At 31.6% G+C, this 23,607-nt stretch overlaps 1 protein-coding gene across 4 annotated transcripts in view; it reads left to right on the top strand.

The window, feature by feature from the left end:
• Window positions 1-23,607, top strand: part of IBTK (inhibitor of Bruton tyrosine kinase) — a 68,332-nt gene that overhangs the window by 19,903 nt on the left and 24,822 nt on the right. For 2 of the 4 annotated variants that reach the window (XM_069489212.1, XM_069489210.1), the window contains exons 9-21: window positions 1,514-1,637; window positions 3,451-3,628; window positions 5,143-5,317; window positions 6,478-7,080; window positions 7,980-8,066; window positions 8,915-8,997; window positions 9,086-9,123; window positions 9,595-9,691; window positions 14,401-14,502; window positions 16,570-16,687; window positions 18,635-18,695; window positions 19,270-19,391; window positions 21,015-21,127. In XM_069489212.1, the coding sequence (XP_069345313.1) occupies window positions 1,514-1,637; window positions 3,451-3,628; window positions 5,143-5,317; window positions 6,478-7,080; window positions 7,980-8,066; window positions 8,915-8,997; window positions 9,086-9,123; window positions 9,595-9,691; window positions 14,401-14,502; window positions 16,570-16,687; window positions 18,635-18,695; window positions 19,270-19,391; window positions 21,015-21,127 (1,901 nt within the window). Of the gene's footprint in view, window positions 1-1,513; window positions 1,638-3,450; window positions 3,629-5,139; window positions 5,318-6,477; window positions 7,081-7,979; window positions 8,067-8,914; window positions 8,998-9,085; window positions 9,124-9,594; window positions 9,692-14,400; window positions 14,503-16,569; window positions 16,688-18,634; window positions 18,696-19,269; window positions 19,392-21,014; window positions 21,128-23,607 lie in introns of all 4 variants that reach the window. The other 2 variants (XM_069489211.1, XM_069489209.1) reach the window with 1 other exon arrangement.

Raw genomic sequence — 23,607 nt, 5'->3', positions numbered from 1 at the left:
TATCTGAAAGCACGTTAGAGTAGGATGCAGTAAACTAGCAATTAATTGGCTAACCAAAAAGTCAGAGTGGAGGATCATAAAGTTTTAAGTATGGATGGATCTGCCAATTGGAGTTCTTTGTCTTTTTGTATAAACCATACTCATAATGTGTCACCTGTGATTTCATTTTGAATGATTTAGTGAGCAATTGCTTAAAAACAATTGTGACATGTAGTACAGAATCCTATATTTTTATTACATTTTCCGTCTTTTGTAGTTGATTAATCCATATCTGATTGGATAGCAGTTTTTTGCTGCTCATATTTGTTGTCATTCCAAAGTATTCCACTTTTATAGAAGTTTTTCAGACTAATGTTTCATTAGTTTATATACTATTTCGTTATATAATTATACTAATAAATACAAGTACAGAAATAGGTCTTTGCACAATACAAATGATTTTGAAAGAGTATTGTTCAACTAGTGGAAACAGTTATGTGGAGGAATTTTAGAAAATAGCCATCTAACTTGGAAAGCAATTTGCAATTTAAATTTGAATGAAATAAAATGTGCTTTTACTGATGTAAAAGAGATGGTAACTTAATAAACAGCTACCATCCATGAAGTTACCTGAGCAGAAAATGTCAAACATCAATTTTTCACAACTTATCTTCTCTGTATGACAACTGGAAAGTTACTTTTGACTTCATTAGTAGGTATATTTCAGTTACAGAAACAAGAAAATGTAAACATGCATGTTTCTTAGAACTGACTAAATAGGTTTTTTCCTCAGCTTGAGGTAATTTGTGAGCTGTTAGGTTATATTTTTAGTTAACATTTGTAAAATTTGCCCTTATAACATTAGAGCACATAAATATGAGTTATATCCAAGTTTTCACTAAGAAAATCCTTCTGTTACCGATTAAGTTACAATATAGTAATTTTGAAGAGTATTTTTTTCTTTAATGCAGGCAAACTATTTGAAAGGGAGGATAATCATTGGAGTAGGAGTAGGCAGGTTTTACACAATGCTATGCACATCAGATGTACAGATAGAATGAAATGTGTGGCTAATGGGTGAATTATCAAATAGCTGTAGAGGTGACTTTCATGGTAGCTGTATCTATTTAAGATTGGTTATATTTGAAATTGAGCATTTCTGTTTAATTTTTAGGTTTAAAACTTATCTTTTCTGTTAATATGCAAATACACTTAGGAGCTTAGAGCCTTACCAGTTATTTAAAATCCAGAATGAATGTGTGCATTAGCAAGCAAGGCTTTAGGTATTTAATGTGTATGTTTGTGTGGGTAAAGATGTTTGAGAGGAAAGGACTCTCCATAGAAAAAAACAGCCACTTTGTGGGGGAAACTTAGAGAATGAAAGGACTAGGGATACCAAAGACCAAATCAGTTTACTTCACCTTTCACAATAATTACCTACAGATTATTTTTTGAATAGTAATTTCTTTAAAGTTTAACATGTGTATTTTAGAGAACATACTAATCTAGGATTTTTTTTTTTTTTGTCATCTAGACAACTAAACTTGAAAAAGGTTCTTGTGTCTGGTGGTTGTATGGAATACAAAGTTGATCCTGAACATTTGAAAGAAAATGGGGGTCAAAATATCTGCATTCTTGCAATGGATGGAGCTGGAAGGGTGAGTATATATCTATGTAAAGGTGTATAGTAGTCTTATTCCCAGTTTATAGCTATGGGAGACCTGATAATGTGAAAATACATTGCTATGTTAGTGATGACCTATTGACTTTGTTACTTATTTTTGACATGCAGTACTAATTAGTATGGAGCTTCTATTTCAGATAAAGTATGACAACATTGAATCTAATATTGTACAGTATTGATTTGTTAAATTGTAATTTAAAATTGCATTTATTGTGCTTAAAATGAAAATAAATAAGGGATTTTGTTGAGTTATTTGGTATATATACTGAGTACTGATAAATGATATTGAATTGCATAGAAAAGTGTAACTATTCTGACAGTAAAGATTAAGCAGGCAATATTATAAATTTGATGCATAATTGGAAATTTTTTTCAGATTTTGTTTCATACAAATGTATACATTATCTATATTTAGAGATTATAACTATTCACATTACAGATAAAAGATAGTTTACTTCTAGATCACTAGTATATAAAGATCTCTTATTTCTTTTGAGTAGAGTTCTCATTTTGGCTCCTTGTGCTAACATATCAGTATATTTCTCTAAAATAATTAATTTGAAATCTATTTTAAAATTATGTATTTAAATATATACTTACCATATAACATATAAAATATTTAACTTTAAAAATATATTATACATTAGTAACACTGAAAAACTTATACACTGCAGCTAGAAAAACAGCTTACTAGTTTTGCTTATAAAATAAAAGAATGATTTTCGAGGTTTATAGGTGCTGTAAAACTTGACATTTTAGAAATTGGAAAATTAATTTTAAAGCTCTACCTACTGGTTCATTACGGGCATAAATTCTGCAGTTGATAATATTTATAGGGGGAATTAGTTTTAAGAGTTAGAGCTCTAATTTGTACTAATGGAAGAAAATAAGGGAATGGGATTATGTGAAAGAATTAAATATAAAAAACTTATATTTGACTTTGGGATGTGTTTTCACTTATATTAATATCCATGGGTATAGTTTATACTTCTGGTTATTTACTTCCTGCAAAATAGTCTCACTGAGAAAAGCAAGCTCTGAAGGAATCAGTTTCCATCAGTATAGTCTTTTTCTGTGTGTATAAATAAGTTTTCAGTGATCTTGGCAGATAACATTTTGTACTTTAGTTTTCTTAACTTGATTATGAGGGAGTTGGACTTTTAAAAATCAGCAGTTCTAAATTTTCAAATGAAATTGTACTTGGAATACTGATATATGAAACAGGTAAAAGAGTTGCTGCTCTGGATGAAGCTGGATTTGGAAGCCTAACACCTCGTCTTACCTTCTTATCCTTTAGCAATAGTCCTCAAGCCACTTCTTAGGAACTCTGAGGTTTGCAGAACCATTTGGAACCATTGAACTCTATTACAATTTTTCTATCTCTAAGATTTTGTTTTAGTTACATAATTGGGTTATGCATATATCTGTTTTTTTTCCCTGAGAGTAAAGTTTGGAATTTCATAGGGTGATACTCATTTTTCTTATAAATATATGGCACTGCAACAAGCCTGACATCCAAATTTAATAACACTGAAAATTACTTCTCCTTAAAAGAAGTGTCTTTGAAATAATTTTTAATGCTTCATGTTTGCTTAATGTACTTTTCTGAAAGACTTATTTCTTTAGAATCATCTTGACTTTTATAGATTCTGTCTTTTTCTGTGGAAGAATGGACAGTGAAACTTACCAATTAGAGCTTGTATTTTGACAGTTTTGTCTCTTAATTTCCGATTTTGGTTCAAATGCTACATTGCTTTATATTTTAATGTGATTTGTATTTATTTTAGGTTTTTTGCTGGAGATCAGCCAGCAGTTCTCTGAAGCAGTGCCGATGGGCCTATCCACGTCAGGTCTTCATTTCTGATATTGCTTTAAGTAGAAATGAAATTCTGTTTGTCACACAGGATGGAGAAGGATTTAGAGGGAAATGGTTTGAAGAAAAAAGAAAGAGTTCTGAAAAGAAAGGTCAGTTTATATTTGTGGATGGCACATAAAAGTACCTTTTAATTAACCTTTAACAAATATTATTAGGTTTTACCCTTATGTATTTATGTATTTATCTTTGTGATTACTTTGTTTAATGCCTAGCTCCTATTATAATTTTCTATTACTTAGAAAATTATAAACTATTCTTCAAAATCATAAAGCCACAAAGGAATGATTTTTGGATAATTTATTGATTTGTTGTATGTCTTTTATTTCTTTATAGATTATTGAAGTCTGTAAACATTTAAGATATATTTACTATGTGCCAGATATAGGGCGAGGTTTTAATGTTACAAAAATATATAAGATGGGCCTCTGTTCTCAGGCATTCCAAAGCTTGTAGGGACAATAAACATGTATGTAAATATTTAAAATTCGCAGAGACAAATGCTAATATGAACTTACTAAGTTTCTTGAGAGCATAGAAATTGGAATAACCAAGTGTCAGGGGAAGATTAGTAAAGCCACTTAAGACTGATACAGAGTAAATGTGAGAGAGTAACCAGAATTCAAGTTTGACTTGCAAATATTGGAAGTCCTTGGAAGTATGTCTTAGTCATGTTTAGTGATCTGAAATTAAATCCATGATCTCATGCTCCCACAAGTGCTTCTTGGTGCTTTCTATTTTAGTAAATGGTTATCTCTGACGCCCAGATTCCCTCACCCTGTACATTCAGTTAGTCACCAAGTTTTGTTACTTCTGTCTAAATGTTTCTTACATCTTTCTACTTTTCTCCATATTCATTGCTACAACCTCAATCTGTATCATCTTTTTTCTTTTTCTGAACTTAAAGTAACTCCTTAAATGGCCTCTTTGTATCTATTCTTTATTTACATTTTTTCAGACTACGGCCAGAATCATTTCTTTATATGCACATTTCTTGTCTATGTGGAAACAGTATATACTTTGCTTTTATAGCTGTGATTTGACTTGTAATGATATAATCATTTAATGTGTGGGTTTCCTGCAGAATTCTGTCTTCCATAATGGTAGGGACATGTTTATGTTGTTCACTACTGTATTAATAGACTGATGACCAGTGTATCACAGTAGTATAGTATAGTTACTCAGATATTTTCTGAATAAATGCAAGAAAAGGGGAAGAGGAAGGGAGGAAGCAAATAAACAAGATTATGAAGATACTAAATTTATATATTTTTAATATGAGTTGAGGAATTTTAAAAGCTAGTATGACACTAGATTTGCTTTTTAGAAAGGTAACTGGTTGCAGTAAGGAGGATGTGTTTGTTGGAAGGGATAAAATCATGAATTGAGAATGGATTCACCAAAAATTTCCTATATAATACAACAAATAAATTTCATGCAAAATGTTGTACTGAAGAAAGAGAGGATGTAGTTCTACAAAGGGACTTAATATACATAAAAGATGTTTTCCTATTTTTCCAATTGTTTTTCTATTCTACTTATTCTCAGATCATTTTAATAGTTTCTATAAAGCCATGGTTAATGATATTTTTTTTCTCTTTAGCAGATATTTTATCAAACCTTCATAATTCCTCATCAGATGTGTCTTGTGTCTCTGATATAAATAGTGTATATGAAAGAATTCGACTTGAAAAACTTACTTTTGCCCATAGAGCTGTTAGTGTCAGCACAGATCCAAGTGGATGCAACTTTGCAATCCTGCAGTCAGATCCTAAAACAAGGTATACTTATATATATTAAATTTCATTTTTAGAAGGAGCAATCAGTGGGTTTTCTGTTGTTTTCAGTAGCTCCTGTAGAAGTGTAATTGAAGAGCTATTGCCAAGTCCCATAGAGATTCTTAGACATATAATCATGTTACCAGGATAATCCAAAGGTAGAATTTGTTATACTGGGAATTATACGGGTTCCCTTTAGTTTGTAAACTGAAATTTATTGAAAATATTGAAAATGTATATATAAAATATATATAAATATATATGCATCCACAAAATTGGTCTTTATGATGTACTCTGTGTTCTCAGATTCTGAAAAATGTATTATAAATATTTCTTCCACAATTGGCAAAAATATTTGACCCTTGAATGTGATGAGAAGTGACAGAAGAGGTGGTCTCTAGGGTAGTATAAATCCCAGTGCAAATCGCCTAAGTCATCTTATTAGAGAGATATCAGGTTATAGTAAACATCAAGGGTACTGTTGAAGAGGGAAGAAGGTCTAGAAGTAAAGAAATCATCCATCCTGGTTTGCCCAGGTCTGCCCAAGTTTTAGCACTGAAAGTCTCATCTCCTAGGAAACCCCTCCATCCAAGGCAAACCAGGAGGTTTGGTCCCCCTGTTCAGATTGGTGAAATGTTAGTTGGGAAACTATATTAATAATTGAATTCCCACAGTACTGAAAGAACAAGGGTTATGGACTGATTGAGTATTTATCTTTATTTGAGTGTCTGACCTATGCTGACGTCTGGGACCTGAAGTATTTGCCCAGTCCTCTGTATGTTTTTCTTCACTTGTAAAAGATACAAAAGAGGAAGAGGTTGAGAACTGTGCATTTTTTGAATGTTTTTAGTTATATTTTTAATTATTTAAAAAATTTCTATGAAACAGCCATTTGAATTTATATTTTTCTGGCATTTCCTTGTAGAAATAGAGAACATTTCTTTTAAAGGAAAACTTCTTATCGTTTTAGTTTGAGAGAAAAAAACAAATAGGAAAAGGATGATATAGTATCTAAGACTTTGGAGTATTTTATATTTTAGGAAATACCAAATTTTCTAAGTTTTATAAATAATAAAGTATTGTATTTTAAAAGGAGAATTGGCTAGGTATACTTTTTTTTCTATTTTTTTTGAAAATATAAATTATTTTTGTTTTGTTTCTAGCCTTTATGAAATTCCATCTGTGTCATCATCATCCTTTTTTGAAGAGTTTGGCAAACTGTTGAGGGAAACGGATGAAATGGACAGTATCCATGATGTGACATTTCAAGTTGGAAATAGAATCTTCCCTGCACATAAATATATTTTGGCAGTACGTTCTGACTTTTTTCAGAAGTTGTTTCTTTCAGATGGTACTGCTATAGAATTTACAGATGTTTACCGGAAGGATGAAGATTCTACAGGATGCCATCTCTTTGTGGTAGAGAAGGTTCATCCTGACTTGTTTGAATACCTTTTACAATTTATATACACAGATACTTGTGACTTTTTAACTCATGGCTTCAAACCAAGAATACACGTAAACAAAAAACCAGAAGAATATCAGAGCACTCTGAATTCTCATTTGAATAAAATGAATTGCTGTGAAGATGATAATAAGAAATCAACATTTGAAGTTAACAAGAGTAATCAAGCTCATACTATTAGTGAAAGGCAGAAAAGTAAACCTAAATCTTGTAAGAAAGGAAAAAGTGTTGGGGAAGATGATCCTGTAAGAATGTTGCAAAATGTTGCAAAGAAATTTGGCTTCAGTAATTTGAGTAGTAGGTACGATTCCTCCTTTATATCTGTTCCTATACCTTATTAAGTCCTCCTTTTAAAAATTCCCCCCCTACTTTTTTTCCTTCTTTGTTTTTCTTTCCTTCCCGCTCTCCCTCCTCCCTTCCCATCCTCCCTCCTCCCTTCCCATCCTCCCTTGCTCTCTTTTTTTGGGGGTGGTACACTGATATATCCTTCCTTCATTTTCTGGCAGAGCTATTTCTGTGGCACTCCCTGGAAATTAAAGGATAGGAAAGGCGTTAGTGGGGTAGCACTATCTATGATGTGTGTTGTGTGTGTAAGACAGGGATCTGGAGTGGCAGGTGGTATGTGCTGGAAAGAACTTTGGAGTTAGAAAGACTTATATGTTATGTGTCAGCTCTCTTGTCACAGGCTGGGACAAATTTGTTAGTTTCTTTGAACCTTAGTTTCTCAGTATATGAAATGGAAGGGATAATGTTTACCTCATATTGTTAGGATAGTTTTGTCATATAGCATATGTAAAGTGCCAGTATCTGTCACATTATAAATCAGAGTCTTTGGAATTCTCTCTTTTTAAGATATTTATTAATATGTTGCTTGTGGCAGTATAACCTTACTTTTGAAATGGGAGCAGAGGAGGAGTGTATGTCATGTTTTCTATTTAAAAACAATGAAGGACTTTGTATCATGGCTTTAATTTGTTTTTTGTCAATAATGATTTTTAATATATTTTTGAATTCTAATTAAATTGAAGAACAAGTATGGTATTTGTTTATCTCCGAGTGGGGTTTGTTTAGATAGTTTTCTAGGAGATACAGTTTTGTTTAGATGTAAGCTAATTTGTTGGCTTTTTGTTGTATGCTTGCCTGTTTATTTTGGCAGGGAAATATATCCACTAATTGTTAATTTTTATCTATTCTTCATAGGTTAGATGGAGTCAGATTCGAAAATGAAAAAATTAATGTTATTGCTAAGAAAACTGGTAATAAACTGAAGCTAAATCAGAAAAAATGGTAAGTTAGGAAAGGAAGATAAATTTTTCATCTCTACCTTTTGGCACATAAATGGAAATAGAACTCTTCTTACAGACATGTGAACCAAAATGTGTAGGTAGATATCCCCTTACCGTTTCTAGTCTTCTTCATTTCTGGAAATGTTGGGGAGCTGTTGAGGTAAGTGGATAAAATACTAACTTCTGAGTAAGACATTGAAGGAGTACATTTCTTTCTTATTACTTTGTAATAAAAGTAGGAACTTTTAGTTTTTATTTTTTCTTGCCTGTATTTTGTGTCTTGTTATAATTAGAAAATGTTATTAATGTTAATCCCCAAACCAAATTAATTATGCATCTTCATCATTGTGATTATTTCCTGTAGTATAAATTTTTTTTGATAATAAGTATACTATTTTAAATATGTTATTAAAAGTTTTGTTTTTAGATATTTGTACTGTCTATGTAGGTGAAAAGTTTTGGAGAAAGAGAAACTGTGGCCATGTCTAGACTGTGCCTGGCACAAAATAGGTGAATAAGTGAACTAAAGAGCTTTAAATATGACGTCACTATGATATTATTATGTTATTACTTCGCCTAGAATAAAAAAAGGAAAATTAGAAAAAAGACTTTTCTGAATATTTCTCTGTGCTCACTTTTTCAAGTATTGTCTTTATTGTGAAGCCCTTATTATCTTCCCTGAGGTGGAAGGAATTGGAAATATTTATTTGTACATATTCCTGCAAGTTGCTTGTTCTCTGCCACCTTTAAGAGAAAATCTAAAGTTAAGCCAAATCTTATAACAAATTTTCCTATTTACTAAATATGTAAAGAAATTGCTCTTGGTTCAATTAAATATTTTTCTTGCAGTTCATTTCTGTGTGATGTGACCATGAAATCAGTGGATGGAAAGGAATTTCCTTGTCATAAATGTGTTCTTTGTGCTAGACTTGGTAGGTACACTTTTTGTTAACTAGTGATTTATTTGTCTTAGTATTGTTTCACTATTCTTAATTGCTTTGAACTTTTTTTTTCTTTTAGAATATTTTCATAGTATGCTGAGTAGCTCATGGATTGAGGTAAGATATAAGTAAAAAGCACCTAGGCTGGTAACTACACTTTTTTATATTTTGGGGAAATTATATACTACAAAAGTTCAAAATTGGAAATTGATGATACTTTAACTCAGTTTTTCATTTGTACTAATATTATACTTTATTTATGCTTAAGCCTACTGGAAAATAGCAACATTTAGAATTTAAAATTATTTGTAAAATCTACTTAAACTTTTCTATTATTATTTAGAAATATAGTAGGAATACTAATGTGATTCTTGTTTTCTGAAATTTTCTTTGTTCCTTTTTTTATGTTATGTTTTAAAATTAAATATATAGTTATTTTAGCTTTGTGTTTTATAAGTTTTATGTTCTTTTGTATTTGATGTGACTTCTTGTTCAAAATTTTTTGTACCAGTAACTTAAATTAGAACTTAATAGTATTTTATTGTTTAAAATGAATTATTTTACTTTATGTTATCTTACTTTATTTAGGCTTCCAGTTGTGCAGCTCTGGAAATGCCAATACATTCTGACATATTAAAAGTTATTTTGGACTACCTCTATACTGATGAAGCTGTGGTGATAAAAGGTATTAAGAGTTAGGACATTTTAGATATTTCAGATGTTATGAAATAATGATAAAACAACACGAATCTTCATTTCTACTTGAAATAAGCTGTCAATAGAGGCTTAATTTAGAATAATCAATAGGGGTGATTATTAACAGTAAAGGACCAGAAAAAGAAAGTTTTCATTACCCTTGTGAAAATGAACTCTTTAAGAAGTACATGTAATGGTTGAGATTTGATTTAGCAGTTCCATTTCCAGCTACTTTTGCGATTGAGATTAATGAATTGACAACAGGGAGTATAGTTGTGACAAATATTCTATATAAGTTTTTTCTTGCCTACTTTTCCCCTTCATTATAACATATCTGAAATAAAAGAAATAGGCTAAGAATTGAACCAAAATTTATGAAAAAAGTGCATTTATTTACTATGTCAAGCAAAACACCAGGTTTTAGTTACCAGATGTCCTCTTTCGTCATTGGAGTGGTGCTGAGTTTTCTGTGGTATTCATTTAACCATTAGTTTTTTAACTCCAGCTATGTATTGTGGATTAAAAAAATGAATAGACCTTACTCTATTCTCAAGGAAGTCACAATCTAGTGGAGAAGACAAACATACAAGAAAGCAAGTATAATTTAACAGAGTAATCCTTTAAAAAGTAGATACATTTTTGAGAAACTAGCCTCTGAGTCTGCCTGGGGAAATCCTTTGTAAAGGAGATAGTGTTTAAGCTTTTGTGTATTTGGGAGTAAGCCGAGACATTGTTTTTTTTTTTTTCTGTACTCGTATTCTTTTTTTAAATTGAGATATTATTCACACCATAAAACTTAACACTTTTAAAGCATACAATTAAGTGGTTTTTTAGTATATTTGCAAATTTGTGCAATTATCAACACTATATAATTCTAGAATATTTTCATCACCCCCCCCCCCCAAAAAAACCCCTGCATTCATTAGTAGACACTTGCAATTCTTCCTTATCCCCAGCCCCTGGCAACCCCTAATCTGCTTTCCGTCTTTATGGATTTACCTATTCTAGACATTTCATATAAAAAGAATCAAACAACATGTGGCCTTTTGTGTCTAACTTCCTTGATTTACCGTAATGTTGTGAAGGTTCATCTATGTTGTAGCATGTACCAGCACTTCATTATTTTTTATTGCCAAATCATATCCATTGTGTGGATATACCACATTTTATTTATACATTCGTCAGTTGGTGGATGTTTGGATTGTTTTCTCTTTTTGGCTGTGATGAATAATGCTGCTGTGAGTGGTTATGCCCAAGTTTATGTGTGGGCATATGTTTTCATTTCTCTTGAGCATATACCTAGTAGTAGAAATGTTGGGTCATATGGTAACTCTTTGTGTAACGTTTTAGGAATTGCCAAACTGCAGAGTGGCTGTACCATTTAACTTTTCCATCAGCTATGTATGAATGAGGGTTTTAGTTTCTTCACATTTTTGTCAACACTTGTTAATGTCAGCCTTTTTTGTTATAGCTATCCTAGTGAGTGTGAAGTTATATAACATGTGGTTTTGATTTGTATTTCTCTAATGATTAATGATGTTTAGCATCTTTTCATGTGTTTTCTGGCCATTTGTTTATCTTTGGAAAAATACATCCTTTGGGCATTTTTATTTAAATTATTTGCCATTTTATTGTGTTGTAAGAGTTCTTTATATATTCTGGATACTGGTCCCTTGTCAGATATATGATTTGCAAATATTTTCTCTGAGTCATTTTCATTTTCTTGATAGTGTTCTTTAAAACACAGAAGTGTTTAATTTTGATCAAGTCCAAATTACCTATTTTTATATGTTGCTCATGTTTTTGGTGTCCCGTTTGAGAATTCATTGCCAAATCCAAGGTCATGATGATTACCCCCTGTTTTCTTCTGAGTTTTATAGTTTTATTTCTCATATTTAGGTCTTTGATCCATTTTGAGTTAATTTTTCCCCCAGCTTTACTGAGGTATAATTGACAAAGAAAAATTGTATATAGTCAAGATGTACAATGTGGGGTTTGATATACATTGTGAAATGATTACCACAATCAAGCTAATTAACATATCTATCACCTCACATAGTTTTATTTTTTTTGTAATTAGAATACTTAGAATCTACTTTTAGCAAATCTCAAGTATCTAGTAGCAAATCTCAAGTATACAGTACATTATTATTAACTACCATAACCATACTGTATATGAGGTCTCCAGAACTTACTCATCTTAGAACTGCACATTTGTACACTTTGACCAATATTTCCATACTCCATTTTTCACATACTCCAACCCCGGGTAACCATCCTTCTCTTTGAGTTAAATTTTGTATATGCTGTGAGGAAAGGGTCCAACTTCATTCTTTTGCATGTGTATATCCTATTGTTTCAGCACTATTTGTTGAAAAGACTTTTATTTCCCTGTTGAGTTGTTTTGGCACCTCTGTCAAAAATCAATTGACAATAATTATAAGGTTTTTTTCTATATTCTCAGCTCTATCCCATTGGTCTGTATGTCTCTTTTTGCCACTACAGCACTATCTTGATTTCCATTGCTGTATAGTAATTTGTGAAATTGGGAAATGTGAGTCGTCCTACTATGTTCTTATATTTCAAGATTGTTTTGGTCATTTTGGATCTCTTGCATTTTAAAATGAATTTTAGAACTAGTTTGCCAATTTTTACGAAAAAGGCAGCTGGGATTTTAATAGGATGGCATTGACTCTGTAGGTCAATTTGGGGATTATTGCCATTTTAATATTTAATATAAAGTCTTATTGATATACATAGGGTATCTTTTTATTTATTTGTCTTTAATTTCTTTCAATGATTTTTGTAGTTTTCAGTGTACAAGACTTGTACTTTCTTTGGTAAAATTATTCTTAAGAATATTTTATGCTCCTTTAAATGGAAATATTCTCTTAATTGTATTTTTGGACTGTTCTTTGCTAGTGTTTAGAATTATAATTGATTTTTGTATGTTGATCTTGTATTCTGCAACCTTGCTGAATTTAGGATTTTCTATATGCAAGATCATGTCATCTGCAAATAGAGATGGTTTTACTTACTCCTTTCCATCTGGATGTCCTTTATTTCTTTTTCTTACCTAATTGCCCTGACTAGAAGAATCTCTAGTACTTTGTTGAATAGAAGTGGTGAGAGTGGTCATCTTTGTCTTGTTCCTGATCATAGGAGGAAAGCATTCAGTCTTTCATCATTAATTATGATGTTAGCCGTGGGTCTTTTGTAGTTGCCATTTATTAGGTTGAGGAAGATTCTTTCCATTTCTAGTTTATTGAGTGTTTATTAATCATGAAAGGGGTATGGATTTTGTCAGTTGCTTTTCGGTATCTCTTGAGATGATCATATGTTTTTTGTCCCTTATTCTATTTTTGTGTGTTACATCAACTGATTTTCATATGTTGAATCATCCTTTCATTCTGGGCATATTCCATTTGGTCATGTTGTATAATTCCTTTTTATATGCCAGTGGATTGTTTGTTAGCATTTGGTTGAGGATTTTTGCATCTATAATTATAAGGGATATTGGTTTTAATTTTTCTGTGATGTCTTTGTCTGGTTTTATTAATGGTATAATAATATTGGCCTCATTATATAGAGTAGTGTTCCTCATCTTCCACTTTTTGTAGAGTTTATGAAGAATTGTGTTAATTCTTCTTTAAATGTTCAGTTAAATTCACCAATTAAGCCATCTGGTCCCAGACTTTTCTTTGTGGGAAGTTTTTTTGGTCACTAATTCAGTCTCTTTACTTCTTATTTTTTCCATAAATGCCCCCCCAGGGAAAAGGCTGTTCTCACTGGGCAAACTTTGAGTCAGGTCAAATAAAGATAAGCCATTCTAGTGGGATTTCCAGGGACCTGCCAGACAAGTCAGGTAATGACAGTTCTTTGATAATGTTTCTCTACAACTGTTCTGTCTCCTCCAGTGGCTAGTAGGCTGCCACTGTGATTCATTGTGATTGTAGAACTGTTGGTTTTCAATACTTTTGTGGAGCAAGGGAGAGGAGGATCTAAATAGGAAAGGCTACAATGTCTCAAATCTCACTGTTACCAAGATTCAGCCACTTTTCTTAAGTAAACACTCCCCAGATTATTGCAAGCCTTTGGCTGATTTTCAGAGTTCTGAAAAAGTTCATTAGGACAATTTTCAACTGTCATTATTCTTATGGAGGAGAGGATTTTTCAGAAGTTCTTAATCTGTCATTCTCAGTGACTTCATCTTTTCCTCATTTTTGAAACTATCTTCTACTTCAGATTTTTTTCTTCTGAGACGCTTTTTTCCCTTTCTTCTCTTCCTATGTTGTTAATTTTTTCTTTCTATTTATGTTGTTATTTTGTCAGTGGCTCGGGGGCATTTAGTGTAATGGTGAGATTTGATTTTCCCCTCTGTTCATTAGTTGAGAAATGTTTCTCCAACAACATGGGAGATTGTAAACAAGCCAGACATTCTAGTAGCCTTCTAGACTGAAATGATCAACTCAAGTTGGACATTTTTATGGTCTTAGTGTGAGCCAAGGCATTTGGTGTATTTTTTTCAGCTTTCTACCTGAAAGGTAGAAATATTTACTGTTTATCATAGTTATTCCAATACATTTAAAAACTAATCATAATTCTCTCTTTGCTAGTGTCTTCGTTACTTCAATTTTTTTCCTAGGTGTAATGTTTACAAAGTAATGAGTGATACTTGTTTTCTTTTTTTTATTTTAGAATCTCAAAATGTGGATTTTATTTGTAGTGTTCTTGTGGTGGCTGATCAACTTCTCATAACTCGATTGAAAGAGATTTGTGAAGTAGCATTAACTGAAAAATGTGAGTAATTTTGAATTAGAATTACTAATTAGTATATTTTCAGGTTGATCCAGGATTACTGTATTTTATTGACTTTATGATGCCATTTATGGTAAAATACACCTTTTTTTGTACCATGAAAAATGCTGAAACATTTAAATTATTACATGCCATCATTTGTAAGCACAGTCTTATCTCAGAAATATGTATCATATTGAAATATGATGTTAATTTTTATGGCAATATCATTAAATAATAAAGATGGTGTCAAATTTATTTGGAAACTTTTATGTAATTTTCTCATTAATATATCTGAACAAAGCACATCTCTTTTTTCTCAGACTCTTATTTTTTTTCCTCTTTTTATTATTTCAGATAATTACATGGCTGCCCTCCTGAACACTCAGCTTTGAAATCCAAAATTATTTCTTGTTATTTTGTCTCTTTTACCCAAATACTTTCAGAACTGATTCATCTTAACTATGGTCACATTTCCCCCATCTTTTGATTCTCACTGTCACTAGGGCTAGCTGAAGTCACTATTATCTATACCTTCTGTGTAGTTTCACAGTAGTCTTTTTAAATGCTTTTTCTCCTTTATACTTCTCTTTCTTTAATCTCTCTAGGAAGTAACTATGTATTCCCCCTCTTTAAATATTTTTAATTGCTTACTCTAGAATAAAGATTCAGTTTCCTTAGGCTGATGCGAAAGTTTTTTGGCTTTTCTAATCTTAGGTTCTGCTTCATTGCTATTAATATTTCAGGAAGTGTGACGAGAATCCCTGTCAAATTTTCCTAATTTCTTGTATTTGTATTCTAATTTGTACTTAGCTTTGGTGTCTTATTTCTCACTTTTCTTGAACACTGTGGACTACCTTCTTGGTTAGCAAAAAGAGAACAAAGGCCCTAATCTCCTTTGAAATGAGAAAATAAAAATATATTAAAATAAATGACAGCATAAAATAGGTATAAAATATACGTATAGATGATATTTTCACTTGTTCAGTTGACTTTCCTTGGATATTCTTTCTTGGCTCTGGCTGCATAGGTCCCCTGATTTATGAATTCCTTGATGTTCCTAGAACCTAGAAAAGGAGGCTTCCTCCATACAAGTTTGGTCTCTGATTAGTAGGCAATTTGTGTGGATACTTGTTCCCAACTGAACAACTCTGAAGTAGTTTTTGTATGATCCAGTTCTATCATTTTTGTGAGATGTGAGACTTGGTGTTCATCATTAGTTGAAATTTTAGTTAGTCAGGAGTGAGTAGAGACCATCATTGACTATACTTGCAACTTTTGACAGTTACAGGGGAGAAAGAAAAAAAAAAAATGAAAGAAGCGAGTTGTAGAAAACAGTTGTCTTCCTTTATTGGCTGAGACTTTAAGTGAGAAAAAGAGTGGAGGTGTTGGGGAAGCTAAAGTTACTTGCTAAGTAGGTAGAACATTCTGAGAGGGTCTCTAGCAAAACAGGAAACTTAATATGTAAAATTACTAGGGTTGCATTATAACTAAATCCAGAATTTTTTGTGGAGTATAACAGATTGTGCACTGGCATGAATAATGATATCATTTATTTATATATAAATACATACACATAAATTCTGATAGATTAGTCAACATTAATATATTTTATAGAATTATTTCATCAATTTTTCTTAGTCTCAAGAATATCATTTTAGTTTTACAGAAGAGAGAATAGCTAGTCTGTGCTATATATAAATATTAAAAGGAAAGTTGTTCATCTATGAAAGTTAAAAATATTCAGAAAATGTTAGGTGGAAGATTACCAATTCTTGTATATTTGCTTTTAGGTGACACTAATGCCCTTTTTTTTGTTCTGCTTAAAATATTTGTGAGCTTATTTTTCCTCATAACCAATCTTTTGAAATTATTTTGGCATATTGGGATAGAAGAGTTCTATATTTGCCCCAGTATGTTAATTTTTGGCAAGAAAATACCTTCAGTTTTTCTTATTAGAGATGCTTTAGATGTTCTAGAAGTTTCCTAAAACTTTAGAAACAACTATATTTCATTTGCTGTGGTAACGTGCCTTTCATCTAATTTTGTAAATCTTTTCTTACTTTTTAGTAACCCTTAAGAATGCTGCTATGCTACTGGAATTTGCAGCAATGTATAATGCTGAACAATTGAAACTGTCTTGTTTACAGTTTATAGGACTGAATATGGCAGCTTTACTTGAAGCAAGGTAGGTCAGGTGCATATGTTATGTGTTGCAAATACAGGTATTTATATATAATAGCAGATATGGTGGTAATTTAAAAGTGAATAACAATGTTTTACTTGGCTGGAAAGAATTTGATAAATGCTAGTGATTTAGGAGTCAGAGACATTTTAGAATTAGAGGGATCTTGGAAACTTTTGAAATGTTTTTAGCACTGATTTTTTTAAATTAAGTAAATTTACACATTTATTTTTTGATAGATGGTCAAAATATTTATTCAGTATAGAGTTAATGGTGAAAACGATGAAAACAGAAATTTTGATATTAGAGTTCTTGGTGTCAGTTTTCAGTTTAAGCCTTTATCATCCAGTTCATTTTTGTATTTTATCTCAGTAATAATAATTATAACTAATACTTAATGCTTACTGTGTGCTAGGCAGTATTCTAAGAGTGTTACATAGATTAATTCAGTTAACTTTCATGAAAGCTTTATGAAGTAGATTCTGTTAATATCCTTGTATTACAGATGAGAAAACCCAGGAAACTTTTTTATTTCTTTGGAAAGAATTGAGAAAATCTCGATCTGTATAATTGTTATAAATGGTTACAGTTTTTTGATAACTTACCCTTTCCAAGTCAAGATGATCTTTAAACTAATTCTAAAATGTGATTGAAATAAAGTGTTCTATTTTTTGGAGGTGAATCACTAACAAGATTCTTAATGCCAGTTAGGTTCAATTTAAAGAAAATTCCTTTGTACTTTAAAGCTTTGTTATTTTGTGAAAAATGCTTTTAAATGAAAATTAATGTTATGAGATATTAGACAATGTCATTTTAAAATACCTTTGATAATTTACTGTCAAAACCAGGCTAGATTTTCAGACTAAGTTTAATTTCATTGCTCACATTCCATTAGTAATTCTATTCATAGCAGTTTTATGACCCTGTATTGCCAAATTAAGCTCATTTAATTTGTCAGATAAAATCAATCAAAAAGTAAAACAAGTACCAACTCTGTCTAAAATGTGATATTGGAAAATGATGTGTCACACTACTATTGTTCAACTGTTATGTTGTGACAAGTATGTCAGCTGAGCCATTTAATTAAAGATAGCACCTGCTGTGACAGTGTCTCTACCTGCATAATTTTACATGAGTAGACATGCACAACTTGTATTAAAATGAAGATTTCTACAAACTTAACCATTCTTAATCAGGTATGTGTTTGCTAGAAGTGTAAATAAGTATGCATAGAGATGTTAGGAAAAGGAGGGCAGACCAAAATTCACTTAGCATGGCAAGTTAATGCATCACTTATCCCCAAAGTGTTGAAAACTGGTATGGTACAGATTTGAATATGCAGGTTGTTTTGTATTAGTTATAGAAATAATTTAAAATATATTTTAGAATATAAACTTTGATTTAAATTTTCACTGATGTCTTAAAGTACCACTTTGGAACCGGAAAGATCCTTGAAATCTGTCTTGAATACAGCTAATCTAGTCCAAACCTCATTTTACACATGTAGATTTTAAGGCCCAAAGAAGTAAAGTAAGTTGTTCAAGGTCATGCTTGTAATTGGTAGCAGTGATAATTCTAGATAGAATTCAGATATTCTGATACTTAGACCATTTTTTATTAATGTAGTATTCCTTGTATAGTTAAAGATTATATGGGAAATAAATACTTGCTATTTCATGATGATGGAAAAGATTCTTTGTACACTTATTCATAACCTTGAGTTTTATTCAAAATATTTGTCTAATATGTTTGCTGTTTATTTGAAATATGAAAAATACAATAACTACACACACCAATTTCCAAAAATAATTTGTAGCAGCTAGTATATATAATGCTTAAAAAATAGCTGTGTTACTTATTTGGCAACATGAAATGTCTGTATATTTGAAAATCTTGACAGGTGTTAAGTCACTTGAGTCTTAAGATAGAATTTTGTATCCTCTATTTTAGGTCTCTTGATGTTTTAAGTGATGGTGTTTTGAAGGATCTTTCTATATTTTATCGAAAAATGGTAAGGTTTATGTTTTTTCAGTGAAGATTTCGATGGCTATAACGTTACCGTCTTAAGCAGTATTTTAGATGAGACTTCCCAATGGAATAGTTTTCTAATGAATTGTAATACATTAGGATCTTTTTAAAATGAGGACATAGGATTTCTTTATAGATCCCACAGATAAGTATGATAATCAAACTTGAATAGACCTAATGATAAAATTATCATCTACTTTAATTCCTTTATAAATAAAAGTTACTGAAAGCTTCAGTCTTTCATTATTTACTAAAAGTCAGGACAGTGCAAAAACATGGATTCACATGATCCCTAAGAAATGGATTAACATGTATTTAATAATAAAGTGGAGCTTTTTTTCAAGTTTCTTTTTTTTGACAGTTTTATAGAATAAATTCTTTAATGAATCTAATCAAATTTCTCCCCCTTGTATATTTTGGAAGTTATTGGGCATTTTAGACTTTTTCTAGTTAATATCACCATATATTAAAACAAATGGAATATTTTACATTTTTTTAAATCTTTACAAATTTTTTTTTTTTTTTTTTTTTTTTAAATAACATCTTTAATTCTACAGATTCCAGCCATGGATAGAAGAGTCATTACACCATATCAAGATGGACCAGATATTAGCTATTTGGAAGTAGAAGATGGAGATATCTTTTTGAAAGAAGAAATAAATGTAGAACAAAATTATTCGTAAGCTCAGATTTTATTTCTTTTCTTCCTTTTCTTCCATCTTTTCTCCCTCCCTTCCCCCATCTTGGACACTTGACACTTTTGTATTCTTTTGTATTGATATTGGAAGAAGAAATTGAGAAATTCTGACATAAGTAGTAGGTATTTATGTTCATTCTTAGCCTTAGTATAATATGAAGTAAATATAATTATTTACAGATCTGACAAATTTAAAATATAAATATAAAAAGAACGTAGACTTCAGGTTAAACATGTTGGGTTAACTAAGTGCATTTATGTTAGCTTCCTTCCCAAACTCTGCCAAGATTACAATAAAGAAATAAAAAAAGGTGTATTGCATTAGACCAGAGAGAACAGTAAAGTCCTAAGCAATAGGCAGGAAGTGTTAAGAGTTTTGGAAGTTAGAAGGTGGTTGCTGAGTGGTGATGACTTAAAACAGAAAAAGCTAAAACAATTCTGGAAATGCTTAAGAATTTAATGGTACCAGGTTTATGAAGACTAGGGTGAGTGCTTAGACTTCAGGAGCATTAGATTCCTGATCCCTTCCTAAACCCCATTCAATCAAGTGATTGCCCCTTCTCTATCTTGGCAGAAGACAAGATTTGCCTTTGGAGAGGTTAAACCAGGAACACTCCAGAGAGGAGGGTACCTGACACAGATGAAGTACTATTCCTTTTTAGAGAACTTATCTATATCAAAAACTGTGACCTACAGTGATTGACATTTGGGGGTCCTCTAACAAAATATCCCAGTTTCTATATAATCCCCCTACAGTGGGCTAACAATTTGACAAGCACTGCATAGACTCTCTAACCAGCATTGTAAGTTTATCAACTGGTTACAGAATTACTTTCCTTCTACTTGGTAAATAACCTGTTAAAGTGAAATCTTTTGATGCTCAGGTTATTTTCATTTACTGTATATAACCAACTGTACCTCACTGAAAAACTACTCTTGTGTTCCAGAGATGTTCTTTTTTTAACCCCTTCTTTAGTGTTTGATATTGTTTGTGAATCTTGAAGTTTTTAGATGTATGACATTTTATTATATCAAAAATTGTAGTAAAATTATTAACATTGATATGAATAACTCATGTTGTAATATTATTCACAGCTGGCCTATGTAACTGGACAAAATATATAATTAAGTCTATAATTTTAGGTAAAATATTAATAAGACGGTTGTGGCCTCCATTAGTATATTGGTATTTTATTTTCCTTTTCCTGATTAATAATACTTTATTCAGGGAATTAAGCATTATTCTCTGAAATGCTTTAAAAATTAGCAATAAATATTTCTAGTTCAAAATCATAGTTTGTAATAGCTTATATATAAATGTGTACAGTAGTTTACTTTTCAAAGTATTTTCCTCTGTACCATCTTGTTTTTAACTTTCACAGAAAAATGCTACGGTTAGAACAAATAATAGTATCACACTGAGGCCTAGAGAAATTTAAATAATTTGCCCAGGTCTTACATAGATAAATGTGACTAGAGCATGCATTTCCTTACATGGTTTCTGTTTGACCAAAATACTATATTCTGTTTATTAAAAAGCATAGTACTATTTTTCAATTCTAAATTTATTTAAAAAAATGACTTTTACGTTTATTTTTTTCCTAGGGAAACTATGTTCAAAAAGGCAAAAACAAAAGCAAAAAAGAAGCCACGTAAACGTTCAGATAGTTCTGGAGGTTATAACCTTTCAGATATTATTCAGAGTCCGCCATCTACAGGTTAGTGAAAAGTATTTCAGCATGTATTTCCAGTTCTTATGTTTGGTGTCTCTATTCATCATCTAATTCATTTAACATGTATTACATACTATCATATGCCATCTGCTGAGGCTACCAAAATAGAAAATAGTCCTTACGTAGGCTACAGAAAATGATAGTGTGTTATGATAAGTACTCTAATTGAAGTATCCTCTGGGAGCACAAAAGAGACACTCCAACTAGTCTGAGAAGATCAAGGAAGACCTTTTAGAGGAAAGTAATACTGAGCTGGATCATGAAGAATAAAGAAAAATTAGCCAAGAAAAGGTTGTAGATGGTTGTACTAAACAAAGAGGGCAGTGTTTTCCCAAACCTGGAGGTAATAGAAAGCATTGCACATTTTTTGTTCATGTAGTTCAGCATGGCTATATTTTAGCCACATAGGGTGTGTGCAGATCGGAGGATAGGTTCAATAGGGTCAGATTTTGAAGGCTCTTATAGGCCCAACTAAGGAATTTATATATTATTCTAAAGGTTATGTGTTGCTGTTGAGGAATTTTTAAAATAGGACTGGTTAAGATTTATGTTTTTAGAAAGACCACTCTGTTCAATGGCTTAGAGGGTTAGAGGTTGGTAAAACATGACAGAGATACTATTATTTTGTTGATTCAGTTCAAATATGTCAGTGCTCCAAGCAAGATGCCATTCACGTGTATAAGAAGGTTATACTCTAGTAGTAAAATATAAAACATTTTACAAGGCATTATGCGAACCTGTTTGAAAGTAAAGGTTATGTAGTTTTTCTAAAATTTTTTCCTAATTTTTTATTTTGAACATCTTTACCGAAAAGATGAAAGAAAAATGTCATGAACACCTATAAATACTCTTTATTCAGATTTATCATTAACCTCTTACAACATTTGCTTTTTCTTTCAGGCTCTCTGTTGCTTGCTGTCTCCCCTTCGCCTTCCAAGCATTCTACACACACACACACACACACACACGCACACGCACACCACATACATGTATGTATGTGTGTATGTATATTAATATAGAGAGACTTTATTTTTTTTTTACTAATCCACTGAGAATAAGTTGTGGACGTGATACTTTTCCCCTAAATACTTTTTTTTTTTTTTTTTTTGTTGAGACAGCGTCTCACTTTGTTGCCAAGGCTAGAGTGAGTGCCGTGGCGTCAGCTTAGCTCACAGCAACCTCAGACTCCTCAGCTTAAGCGATCCTACTGCCTCAGCCTCCCGAGTAGCTGGGACTACAGGCATGCGCCACCATGCCCGGCTAATTTTTTCTATATAGATTTTTAGTTGTCCATATAATGTCTTTCTATTTTTAGTAGAGACGGGGTCTCGCTCAGGCTGGTCTCGAACTCCTGACCTTGAGCAATCCACCCGCCTCGGCCTCCCAGAGTGCTAGGATTACAGGCGTGAGCCACCGCGCCCGGCCTAAATACTTTAATATGAGTCTCCTAAGAATAAGAATGTTCACAACCATAGTACCATTATCACACCTAAGATAATTGACATTAATTAATGTTATATAGTATTACATTCTATATCCTGATTTCCCTAATTGTTTGAAAATGTTTTTGCAGTCTTTTTTGCTTTAACCTTAAAAAAATCTAGTATTCTATCAAGATTGACATTCATTGCGTTTGCTTATTAACATCTCTTTAGTCTCTTAATTAGAATAGTATCCCCCATACCTTTTTGTTTTGTATTTTTTTTCCAAAAGTTCAAGCCAGTTGTATTATAGACTATCTTGCATTCTAGATGTGTCTGATCTAGATTTAAACTGTAAGTTTTTAATAGTTTCTTCAGATAAAACACGAAATATGACTATAAAATAATGAAACTGCAGTATGGCTTTCAGAAATGGTAGGTGTTTCTTGTCTGTAGCAGTAAGACATAACCTGGTACCATTTCTATTTACAATACTTTCATAGTCAGCCATATACAAGCAACTTTGAAAAATAGAAGAGTACATTGTTTTGTGTCCCTTTGAAAAAAATAGCTGTTATTCAGGGCAAAGAGGGAATTTTGTTATTGTTTAATGAGATACTACAAATGAGGTACTTGACATGTTCACTGAAGCTCAAGGGAATAAATAATGTCAAGAATAGGTGTTTTAGATAACACAAAATACATAAAAAGGATAGATGCTATATATAAAATTGATTTATGAACACTGAAGATAGGAATCAGGAGACCTAGTAAATAGGAAAGACATCTTAGGACCTTTTCAAACTTTGTGTTTTCTGTGTACATGAGTTCCCTCTAGTCCTTAGAAGGAGGTATGGGTGGATTGATGGAAGAATGAATAAATGGATGGTCATGAAACTAATGATTTTCCAGTTACCTAAACAACTTAGGGAAAATGCAGATGTTAATAATGTAATTGTTAATAATAATGTTAGTGGATACTAATAATGTTATTATTAGCACATGTGTTAGAATCTTAGCATTTCAGAGCTGGAAGAGATATTA

This window comes from Eulemur rufifrons, chromosome 15 (genome assembly GCF_041146395.1).
Source record: "Eulemur rufifrons isolate Redbay chromosome 15, OSU_ERuf_1, whole genome shotgun sequence".
In the NCBI taxonomy this organism is placed as follows: Eukaryota; Metazoa; Chordata; class Mammalia; order Primates; family Lemuridae; genus Eulemur; species Eulemur rufifrons.
This window is presented reverse-complemented; position numbering and strand designations above follow the sequence as displayed.